We start from the raw sequence: 12,961 nt of genomic DNA, 5'->3' as shown, positions 1-12,961 counted from the left end.
GTTTTCAATTGTATTAGTTACCTTGAAAATGAATGAGGAAATGCTACCATAACCTGTTCTGGACCTGGATTTCCATGTCTGGAAGAAGCTCTTAAGAAGTTTGTGACAGGTTTTTCTGCACTCTCCAGGACGGTCTATCTCCTTCATCAGGATGGACTCGCAGTTGGAGAAAGAAATGTTCCAGAATTCATCTCCTTTTGGAGTCAGTTGACATCCGGATTGTTTAATTTTGTTGATTAACGTATTGGATAGGGCTTCATATGTGTCGCGTCGTGGCCAGCCATAATCATTAACTATAAACATTAAAATGTATATTGAACGTGATATCAGTAATACAGCGGTGAATACATTGAATGAGTAGTGACAAAGCCACCGCCTATTTTAAAGCGATAGATCACCTTTACTATAATAGCTAGCTATCTATATCTCTGAAAAATTGATTTTGATTTTCGTTTCAACAAAAAACAATTAGAATAAAAATGATACATTATGGAGGTGGCGGATATAATACCAGTTTGCTTTTATCATAAATACAAATAAAAATACGTTTTGGCTGTAAAATGCTTATAACATGTTTTTCTCTGTCCGTCAGTTTGTGCCAAATTTGAGGAATTGTTTTACCTGTTATATTTGGCCAGTCAATGACCATGGTGACATCGACACTGATATGATGACCAGACTGTGGCTTGAACATCATCGTGATTGCTGGGCCATTGGCTTCTCTGATCAAATTGATATCTGTTAAAATTTGACGAAGAATCATTACATCATTACCAAAGCTTACAATTAAATGTCAAGATCATACTACATTGCTAGTGATACATGGAGATAGTATTTTTTACGGCGTATTGCGCCGACACATTTAACTATCTTGCATTGCAAAAATCATTAAAAGAAAGCCGATTTGACCCTCAGCTTTGAAGATATTCTAATAAACGCGTATATCCATTACATGTTACACTATGAATAGTAAAAATATTGGAAGACCCACTAACGGCAAAGTACTTATTTCTTCCCAGTTTAGCAGCATAACAGAAACTGCAGTATGTGCACTGTTGATAGGAGGCGACATTCGTTTCTTGCACAAATATATACGTTAACTCAACCGTCCGTTAAGACATACAAATACATATCTAGATTAAATCATTCGTTCATAAAATACATCTATACTAACAGCGAGAGAGAGAGAGAGAGAGAGAGAGATGTCGTAAGACGAATTATCTTTGAAGATGTCACTCTCATCAGACTGGAATACAAGGGGTCACAAAAATGTATCTTCCAGGGGATGACTGTTATATTGCATGCATACATCACACATTGATATTATATACCTGTCTCTCTTTCCAAGGCTTTGGTCATGCAGGAGTGAAGTCTCTGTTGTAAAAAGTGTGGTATGAGGTGTTTACCAAAGCAGAGACCTTCCATTGTGTGTGAGGAGCTATTATCCACTACCACCACTGTTGAATCGGGCGGAATCTCATAAGATTTGCCCATAGCGATCAGATCGCGTTTTACGTTCATGTTCTTTGGACTCGGACTCTGCAAATACACATCTGAATAATAATGATGCCTAGATATGTTCATTAACATGTTTTATAAAAGGTAAGTTGCAAGTGAAAAGTAAATGATCGATTGAACTAAGTCTTGCCTCGCCACGCCTGAGCTTATTGGTAGAATACATTATGGAAATCGGAACCTGATGAGCAGAGGTTGAACAGACTGACCATCACCAATAGCTGACTAGGGTGACATTCCTTTTCATTTAAAGCTAATCACATGAACGGCTTTACGCAGCTATTCGCTTGTCCAATTAACGCCAAAGTCTCACACATGCACGCAAACAATCCAAGCGATTTCAAATGTTGTCTTGATTGCTCATTCGGTGCAAAACTTTTTTTAATATTTTATTAAATTACCGCATACATATATTCTCTCTTCTCTCTTTCTCTCTCTCTCTCTCTCTCTCAGATGTGTGCTTCAAAGGAATGTAGAAACGGATATATTTCATGAAGTAGGTGAAAGTTCTATGGATTTTCACCCACCATATGAAATATATTGAGTTATTTGTTTTTTAAGTTAATAGTTGTATTTCATGTTCGAACCTGATGGCTAGCACGATGCCCTGTATAACAGATTGAAATATTAATTTAGCAGATTTCGTACTAGAAACCTCGCAATGTTAACTGTTTATATTCAATGTTCTGTGGCTATTCATCATTTGTGTGGGTAGTTGAAGAGATTTCGATTTTTCTTGATAGACTTTTCATTCTTCGATTTTCGTTTCTTTGTCTGATTCCTGCATGCATTTCTCTCTCGCTTCCCGTCTCTCTCCCTCTCTGTATGTATGCTTCAAACGAGTGAATACTTTTGTATTTCGTTGATAGGAACAACTGCAGTTTTTTTCAACCAAGCGATCAAGAATATATGTTTTTCACTTACTTCAAGCAAATTGTATTTTATTTATGTTCTCTAACCTATTGCCTAGCAAGATGTTCTGTCTAACAAGACGTGCTGTCAAACAGATTGAAGTAGCAAATTTCATACTGGAGACTGAGCGATGTGAGCAGTTTGCCTTTATTTTCTGCTGCTGTTTTGTGACTACTAGTACAGAAAATATAAAGAGTTACATATGTCCCTACACATTTCAGAATAAAATTCATAAAATTCATATTAATTAAAGCACAATTCGAGCCCCCCCCCCCCCCCGATTTGAATATAAGTCTTCTATAACGGGAGGTGGCCATATTTACCACTCTGTCATGTAAGCATCTACAAATAGTTTTGAATTCCGTGTTTATCATTTTTTCGAGGCTACAGTGAAATTATTTATCGTAATTCACTGCAGTGAATGATCATAATTATTTTACTTGCACAATCCAGTTCTAAACGGTCCACTCACACACACACATACACACGCACACACACACACACACACACACATAGAAGATAGATAGATATGTAGATAAACCGATAGATAGATAGACAGATAGATAGATACTTGGATAGATATTGTACCATTATGCAAAGTGTGGGTGAATTTAGTAAATATTAATTTCAAGTAAAACATGAATTGTTTTATATTATTTCTGTCCATATATGCATACTTTTTGATGATGATTCGTTCTTTCCAAATATTTTGCCAGATTCTTTAGAGTTTATCTTTTCGTTAACATGCATTGTGGTTCAAATAGCTCAATACGTAATAGTTTATTTTTAAATAATGAGGAGTATATAGCTGGAACAAATCATTGCATAGTTTAATTGCCAATACATGCATTATGCTGAGCACCATTATAAATGCTGATTGCTCTATTGATCAAAATAATAATCCCTTCTACAAAGGATGACTATCCAGCCTCGTAGTGTCTGTCACCGTAGGATCAGGGATACTTTTTAAAGTAATCCACTGTCACTTATAAGGCACGCCCCAACCTACGTCCTAAACAAAAATGATTTGTTTATGTACATCGATAGAGTCTGAAACGTCGATAGGTAAGTGCATTTGTCAACAGAATTTTGTCTGTCTATGTCCATTTTATACCCGTGAGATTTTACGAAAGAGACTACAAGGCCACTTGTGTATGTCACTATTGTGAATTTACCCAAGAAATGGTAACTGATCTTACGTATTTATCCGCTGAACATATCCGGTTACGCATGTAATGTGATCTCACTGCAGACAAGTATGGCTTGCATTGTTGTCACCGACTTCGTTTCATTAGAGAACTCATGACTCCGCAGTCATGGTTCAAACAGTTCAAACCCTGCGTTTCTGTTAAGCTGTTTTAAAACAAAGTATGGCTATCTCCCGACAAAATTATGTTTAATGTATGAGGAGCGTACAGACATTTCGATACCAAATTTCATAATGAAAAATGTAGTATTTTCAGTGAAAACATGTGTGAAAATAGACCTTATATTTCCGTAAAAATAACTAAAGTTTACATTCAGACGAAACCCACTTATTTGATCGTTTTAATGGATCGAAGAGACTTAAATAATATAATACGTAAAATTTACTCACGTATTCTTTTTCACCTTCTTCTTTGTCTCGAAAGGTGTATGGCACGGTCCCTTTTCGTATCAACTGCTGAACGTTTACATTTAACGGAACATTGAAATCGAATTCATCCGCCTTATTAACCTTCGTTCCTGTGGCATTGCTTCCAGCCTTTCGCAGGACATTACAAAATATGTCTCCTCCTCCCTGTAGTTTTACCTTGGATAAAATCGTTTGAACTTTGTTGTAGACATATCTAAATGCAGACTTTGTTTCATGTTTGCTCACTTCAGTCTTAGTTTTGGAATAGTTCTTCAGATAATGTTGTAGCGACTTATCTTTTTCTTTTTTCCGATTGTTTCTTGCTCGCTTCTTCTTCACCTTTGCGTGCATCACCAATTGTGATTCAACAATGCTGGAATCAAATGAATATGTTGGTTCCGCTGCTGGAGGAAGAGTGGCATTGATGTGTTTAGCATTGGTATGTTGCCTAACAGCCTCACGATGAACGAAAGACCTCGGGCAAACAGAGCATTTGTGGATCTTCTCGCTGTTTCTCACTCCATGTTTGTGCCAATTGTGGTTATAAATCGCTCCTTCAGATCTAAAGGATCTGCAGCAGATGATGCAGCTATATTGCTCTTGGTGATCTGCCTTGAGTAATGTTCCTTCTACCTGAATTGGCTGGTGGACATGTACATCTCTCTGGTGTTGTTCCATAGCAGTTCTGCTAGCAAATGTTCTGGTGCATTTTGGACATCTAAAGCTGTTTCCAGTACTTGCCATGATTCCTATGAGGTAAATGTAAACGTGCAATTTGCACATGTGCAACAATACTGTCTGTGAAAGACTAATTAGATCTTAAATTGCCTACAATGTCTTGTTGCATATATTGTGAATTGGTAGTGAGCATTGGTATTGATCATGTATTGCAGCTAAGAGGAATTAATCTTTAATTATGGTAGCAGTTATACTATTACCTTTCTGCTGTGGCTGCAATTCACATCCGATGTGAACATTTAATTGAATTGCGGCAACCTTAACTTTGTCCGCGGCGCTATGTGAAGTCAACATTAAACACTTAGCTTGTGCTGTGATAAGTACAGCATAATTTATATCCCAAACATCATACGTATACATAAAATAATTAGAAAACATAATTTAATGTACAGCGTAAAATGTGTCGTTTTTGTTTCTTTTGATATTAACTTGCATGAAATCATGAGTGAGAGGGTACGGGGAGATGGACGGAGGGGAATTGCAACAATTACTATGGCTTCGGCGATTATGTTTATTTTAAAAAACATGTATTATCTTCGTTTCTGTATAAACTTACTAAGAAGAAGCATTGAACTTTTAAGAGGAAAAAAATATTGGTCCATATAAGTCCTCCATTATACAAATTTACTTACTTATTTCTTTTCTAAATTATATGCCTAACACATTATGTGAATTTGAGCGTCCCAAATAAGAGGCTTACACAAAGATCAATATATAAGAAATGGATCCACTTTTATATGTATTACTATATTAAATGCCGGTCATAGGACGGGAAACAAAAGTGAAAACACGTAGGATGAGCGAGCTTAAAGGATAACTTAAACATAAAAATACAAAAACGTTCAAAACAAATTGGGATGCCGACGCAACTTCCGATCTCATAACCTATTTGGCATCCGTGACACTGAAAGACAACTTTGGGTGTTTATATTTGTCGCGTTTGCTCAGCCCAGGTTCGTAAGTCGTGTACAATCTAAGCTATTATTACAAGCCATGTTTTGATGTCTGAATATTGCCGTGGGTTAGAGTTAATCTCTTACGCAAGGTTACCGTGACCAGAGAAAAAATATCCGGCATCTTGGATCGGCACAGGCGTTAGATCGAGCGACTTCCCTAATATGTGTTACCGTTTAGTTCTAAGATCAGATGAAACCGTGAGGGAACGGGGCGTGTTCTAAATCCGTCCCCACGTGGACAGACAGTGAGAAGGGCATTGTCCGTTAAGCTTGATGGAATCCGGCCGAAGCGACATCCATTCGGAATTGAAATAGAGTATTTGATAACAATTTTGATCCGAATTATAACTTCTAACTAGCAAGCGAAAATTTAGTCTCGCCTTGGAAGATTGCTGAGCAATATAGGGTTACTCCGAGGAAGCCACTCGTAATTTGGCGGTAAACCTTAGAAGAGTCTAAAGAAAAAAAAAAGATTCGAACAAGTCAATAAGTTATTTGCTTGATTTTGCCAGAATATTACGACATTGTAATTGTACTTATCTGATGTATGTACACTTAATTAATAGGATCGTTTAGTACGTAGAATGACCTTTGTAGTGTTTAATATACGTGCGTATTCGAGAAATGAGCTTGAGTATAACGTAGAGAATAATGTAGATTGTTAATGCGTGGACAGATTTACTTCGTAGTAAACTAGGGCATTTATTCTTATAATATGTTAGATTATACACATACTTGAAAAGTGAATTGAGTACAATAGTTGAACTGTGTAAGATTAGCTAATATGTATGTATGGATATAACATATCATGAATATTTTTAATATTTGTGTACTTTGTATGAGTTGTATAGAAATGCGTCTGATTGCAGTGGTATTATTATTATAATAGGATTACCTATATGTACTAATTTGACGCAATTTATTGAAGTATGTATGAGATGTTATTGATACCGTGCTTTTTTAACGACGTTGTTTTACAATAAAGAACGTATGAATATCTCAATGTGAATGAATGCGTGACCGAATATTCTTAATAGCCGTTATATGATGATAGGCTGGGTGTAGTGTGAGATGAGAGGTTTAAGGAAAATAGTGTGCCTTCCTTGTGTTTTCACATAAAACTTTTTGGTGGACAGAACTTGCGGTTCAGTTACGTCCCGAGTCTCTAAGAAGGAGACTGAAGTGAGACTAGCAAAATATTGAGCCTGACTCAAAGCAATAAGACTAACTATGCATAGAATGGATATTTTTAATTTGTCTGCTCACGTTGCACTTTGTCTTGCAAAGCATGTATCAGCAAATGTATTGGTTAGAGGCTGTGTAACCTTTTTAAATTATGCCTCAAATAGTATGGTACCTGATTGCTTCAATATAAATAGTTATAGGTTACTGCATTTGTATGGAAAAATATGAACGAGTTTTAGGATGGAATACTGCACGACTTTGGGAGTGCAGTATATCCTTCCGACAAAACGAGTTCAAATTTTCCCATAAAGATGCAGTAACCTTTATATTATATGCTCATTGTTTTATTCTACCTTTAGGTTTAATTATATATTCAAAATACACTACACGAAACAACGTAAATGAATGAATGCCGTATTTCAAACTAAATACACACGGGCAGATTTGTCATTACACAATAACATCATTATTAATGCGCACATAACTCCGCCCAGATAAATTTGAATTTAGTCGCGCGTTCGACATAAATTTTGAAGGAAAATAGCGTGTCTAATTAAAATTGAAATGTGCAGTCATATTGTGAATGTATGTGCATCGCAACGACTTTTCCATTTGATCTGGAATGACTATATTTTGGTATTTTTCTCGTTCCTAGGAAATTTCGTGATTATGGACTGGATTTGTATGTGACAATTCCACATGAAATACATGAGATTGAAGCAGCTAGGGAGAAGCGTGTTGACATCTGCAAATGTGTTTCTGTTTCTGTCACTGAATGTTTGAAGTCATAATGTGCGAGAAATATGAAGTCTTTAAGTTGCAATTATCAAAAAGACGCTAAGGAATTTAATGCTTATTTCATTTTGAGTGCAGTTAGAAGGATGCAATTGCACTTATCATCGAAATTACAGCACAATTTCGAAATGTGCAATGCAGATTGAAAACCTGTGACATGGCTCATGCAATTCGGATTTGCAGAATTAAGAAAATACATTTTAAGGAAATTTATGATGTAAAACTGTAAGTATATGTTATTTTGCCATTCTTATCACCTGCTAAAGAAGAAATTATACGACCTGTCACTTGTATGTTTTTTTTAAGGACATTATCTTGTGTCTGTTATGTAATGTAGCTAGCCTAAATGGGTAACATTGTATCAACGCGGAATGTGCTAAATCAGCTGGCATGTGGCAGTCCACGAAACATCTGTTTTAGTTCATTCAGAAACAAATTTAAACAACCACAACGTAAAGAGCCTCTTACGCGAGTGTACATGATTTGTGTACAAATCAAAAGTGCTGGCGTCTGCGTCCATTGTTTGTTTACAATAGAAAGTAGTTCCTTTATGCACGTGAATGCTGTATGTGTATTGTCGCGTGATTTCAGTATCGGGTAATACTGAACGATTCTGACAATGTAAAGTTAACGGGGAAAAAATGAACATATAATAATAGATTTTATGCTGCACGAGTCTCTTAATTGACTATTTATCCAAAGATCCTCAGGGATGACTTTTATATTACATGCTTTTACTCACTTCATGAACATTGCTATAACTGGATCTGTTGCGTCATCATTTAATGTGCTATTGTTTCTTTCGTTATTTACAATCAAAGATCAAATATCAGGTCTCATAGTCTTAAAACTGTGATAACCAGTCGTATTTCACGAGAGGAAAATGGATATCTTACAGTTCAACCAGTAGAAGAATCAATTAGAAATAAGTCCAAGTGCTTGTGTCACCTGAAAAATACCATACATATATATATATATATATATATATATATATATATATATATATATATATATATATATATATATATATATATATATATATATATATATATATATATATATATATATATATATATATATATATATATATATATATATATATATATATATATATATATATATATATAAGCAGCAGGGAGGAGCTTACTCGTTACTGAACCCTGTTCCATTAACGAAACCTTAGTTTGAAGATTTAGCTGAAAAAAAATACTCTACTTGATTTTTAATTTTTTTGGATTCTATATATACGACAGACTCTAGGTAGGTGCCATCCCTGCTGCTATTATCTAATTGAGTAGGGATATAATTAGAAGACTACGCAGAAGATTACAGTCAAAAGTTTATATCAGAAAATTATGTAATTAAAATTAATACTGTTTTAATAAATTATGGATGTTGGAGAATCACTAAGATCAAGAATAGCACGAGAAAGACGAGAAGCTATAAGAAAATATTTACCAACACGAGAGTCAGTTAAGAGAAAAATACGCGCAATTGAGGATGCAAAGGAGGTATTTACTGAGTCAACTGAGTTGTTATTTAAGCCAGTAACTGAAACCACTGAAAGAGTTTTATTAGGTGACGTAGAAGATCTTGAGGTGAGAAAACACGATATTCTTCCTGTGCTGAAAGAATTGAAGAGCAAACAAGACCTCTACCACTTGCTGTTCCACCTGGACTTCCACCTGGAAGACCTAGATTTAGACCAATACCAAAACGAAAACCTAAACTCAAACAAAAACCTAAAACCAAAATGATATCTGAAGATGAAGCTATTGAAGAAGAACCAGATGAAGATATTGAAGAAGAACCCGAAGAAGCTGAAGCTGGGGCTGAAGCTATTGAAGAAAAACCTGGTAAAAAATCCAGAATTGTTCTTTCTCCACGGGAATATTTTACTGAATTTGGTTTAGATTATCTGGATAAACAAATTGATATTAACAGCAAGGAAGGATTATGTGATTTTGGTCTTTTTGCTGGTTCTAATTATCAAAATAAAGATAAATTTATAAAAGACGAATACGTTCAAAAAGTTAATGCTAATCAGTGGGAAGATCTATTATATAAAACAAAACGAGGGATTGATCGTTTAGATCGTGTGGGAGATTATTCTTATCATGAATATAAAGATTTTGCAAGGAAAGGATTCGAATATTTGAAAGAAGAGAGAGAAGGAGAAAAACGATTAAAAGAAAAAGAAAAAATGATGAAAAAAGAAGAAAGAGAAAGATAAAAAGAAGAAAGAGAAAGAGAAAAAGAAACAAAAAAAATAAAGAAAGAGAGAAAAAACCAGCAGAAAGAAAAGCAAAAATAGAAAAATCTAAAAAAGGTTATATAACAGTACCAAATGTACCAGCCGAGCAGGTCGAAATAGAAGAACAAGATGAACCATCTCCTTATTTTGCAACGCATGCAGAAGGAGAGGAGATGAGAAGGTTAAAATTAGATGATCTTGATCCTATGGATATGCTAGTAGAAACAAAATCTGAGGCTATTCAACGAATACGAGAAGCTCAACGAGCACAAATAGAAGCTGATATTATATTTAACTCAAATGCTATTCATGACATTCGAAGTAGTAAAGAAAAGGCGTTTGAAATTGCAGCTTATGGACAAAAAATAGAATTTTTTATACAAAGGTACCTAGGGGATTAATGAACGATATCTTGTGGCGTATGGAAGTATATTCTATACTTAAAAATGAAAAAATGTTGATTATCATAGTCCAGATTATCAACGTTTTAACAGTGAGGTAGATAAATATATGCAAGAAGGTCGAATAAGAAAATCACTACCAAAGTCACAACCTAAAACAGGTAGTGGTTATAATTCTATTTGTCCTGACAGTGTTGTCAATGACGTATCTCGATTAGAGGTTTTAATTGGAGGGAAACGAGCTGGAAACAACTCGCACGAGATAATCAACGAGGCAACTGATATTAGCCGAAGATTATTCCAGGGTGGTATCATCGACGTTACTGTTTATCGTGATTTTATTGATGAGCTAGTTGACTACCACAGCGATTAAACAATTAAATAATAATAAAATGATTATTCACAGGAGTCATCAGAGACCAGTACATGTTCGTGTAGTTAACTCGCGATTACCCGTGTACAAATACAATTACGGGTCAGGATTTGGTGATTTTTTTCACACGAATAGCTCCTAAGATTGGTCCTATAGCTAAGCAGTTATCAATGAAAGCCATAGGAGTTATTCGCGATAAAGCTGCTAATGCTGTTGGTTCTGCTGCCAATAAAGCATGTGATGCCGTCAAAGAAAGAATATTAAAATTAGTGCGACGAAAAAAACCTGCTGTAAAATTACAGAGTACTTCTGAGATGCCTGGTGATGTTAATAAAATAATAAATAACGCTGCTAATGAAAAACTAGCATCACTGGCATTAGAGCAAGAGGCGGCTAATCTGCTAACACAGCCATCACTGGCTCTAGAACAACCATCACTGGCTCTAGAACAACCACAGCGGAAAATTAATACTAGTTCATACGGTGGTGGTCTTCGTTTTAGAAGATAAATAATTTATAATAAAATGTATTCGCGAACATCTAATTACGTATTTAAGTTGGATGAGTCAGTAAGAAAGGATTTCTCAGTGCAAAGATTATCAATATTACTCATATAATGCAAGAGAACCAAATGGTAGAATTGAATTACAAGTACACGATACGACCAGGTATTTTCTACCGTGTGAGGCTTTTATTGAGGTTATTGGTGAAATTGAGAGAGTTATTCCTGTTCCTGGTCCTCCTATCGTCAGGACATTTGCAGATAATTTTAAAATTGGCTTCGTCAATAACGGTATCATGGCATTATTCAAGAGCGCCGTTTACATGGTTTTTGGAAAAGAAAGTGAGTCAATTAATGATAACGTTGATGTTGCCACGACAATTATTGGCCTAGCAAGATACTCAGATGACTTTATCAGATCAGCCGGTCCCAGCATGATGTTTGCAAAAGATAATTACGATGAGGCTGATCATGAGCAGTTTATTATAAGACAGCCAGTAGATCGTGCTGCTCCTCCTGTTCTTGCTCCTAACCTCGAGGATACGATCATAAATTATAATACCAAATATAATCTCGGATTTGCTACACGTCAAAGTATGTTATCAGATGATGAGAGAAGATTTTCATGCGTGATTCCATTATCGCATATTTTTGGATTTTGTAGAGATTTTAGAAAAGTTATTTTTGGAGCTAAACACACTATTGTCTTTTATCGAAAACCTGAAAGTAACGATGCTCTCTGGAGACAAAGAGGCGATGGTGATGATGGTAAAGTAATACTAAGAAAACTAACACTGTGGATGCCATCAATGACTCCATCACTACTTGAAGAAGATAAATTAATTTCTTTTATGGACCTGGGTGGTAAATCAGTAGTATCTTGGCTAACAACTGTTACTGATGTTTCTTCTCCTACTAATGTCAGAGGTAATTATACTTGGCACATAGCATCACAGCAGGGCGTTTCTGCACCCAGGCATATCTTTATTGCTCTTCAAAATACTGCTTGGTTAGGTGATCAAAGTAGAAGCCATATGATATTTGATGATATTGGAGTCAGCGAGATATCACTGAGAATAAATGGACATCAGGAACCAACTGAAGATATTCACTTGGATTTTGAAAATAACTGAATAGCACGCTGCTATCACAGGTTATGGAGTTATTTGGGACGAGATCAAAATATTGATACCGGATTACAGATATCTCAGTTGGATTTTAAAAAATTTCTATCCTATCTATTATTTTTCGCTGGAACATCTTGATTTGATGAAACAATCTGTTGTTGATATACATTTTAAGGCCAGAATAGGTAATCTATTAAATATGAATTACAGAGCTATTGCTGTTATACTCAGCGACAGGACTATGATTCTCGAGGGCATTAGTGGTCGTATGAGAATAGTTGATGCTCCTGTTGAGAAAATGTAATTTAAATCAATCAATTTATTTATAAAAAGATGTCATACGAACACGTTAGCGTGACTCTGACTCCGGGTCAGATAAAAAAATTACAATCGAGTACAACAAAAACCTGCGGGACAAAATTAACGCTGAAAAATAATCAAATCCAAGGTGGACCAAATAAACTATCTCTAACCAAAACGCAGCTAGCACGTTTCAGTAAAGCTAAATCAGGTAGTACAAGAATTCAGGTTAATTTATCTGCTGGTGCCATTAAGGATATGGTAAAAACAGGTGGATTTTTCCCGCTG

At 35.4% G+C, this 12,961-nt stretch overlaps 1 protein-coding gene across 1 annotated transcript in view; it reads right to left on the bottom strand.

The window, feature by feature from the left end:
• The window catches only part of LOC149791967 (uncharacterized), a 63,255-nt gene that overhangs the window by 520 nt on the left and 49,774 nt on the right, over positions 1-12,961 (bottom strand). The window contains exons 2-5 of the mRNA XM_089969506.1: positions 4,025-4,791; positions 1,332-1,539; positions 622-738; positions 22-293 (exon numbers count right to left, since the gene is read on the bottom strand). Coding sequence (XP_089825632.1) covers positions 22-293; positions 622-738; positions 1,332-1,539; positions 4,025-4,791 — 1,364 coding nt within the window. The remainder of the gene's footprint in view (positions 1-21; positions 294-621; positions 739-1,331; positions 1,540-4,024; positions 4,792-12,961) is intronic.

The sequence above is a fragment of the Sinohyriopsis cumingii genome, chromosome 9, assembly GCF_028554795.1.
Source record: "Sinohyriopsis cumingii isolate HCF-2022 chromosome 9, ASM2855479v2, whole genome shotgun sequence".
Taxonomy (NCBI): domain Eukaryota; kingdom Metazoa; phylum Mollusca; class Bivalvia; order Unionida; family Unionidae; genus Sinohyriopsis; species Sinohyriopsis cumingii.
This window is presented reverse-complemented; position numbering and strand designations above follow the sequence as displayed.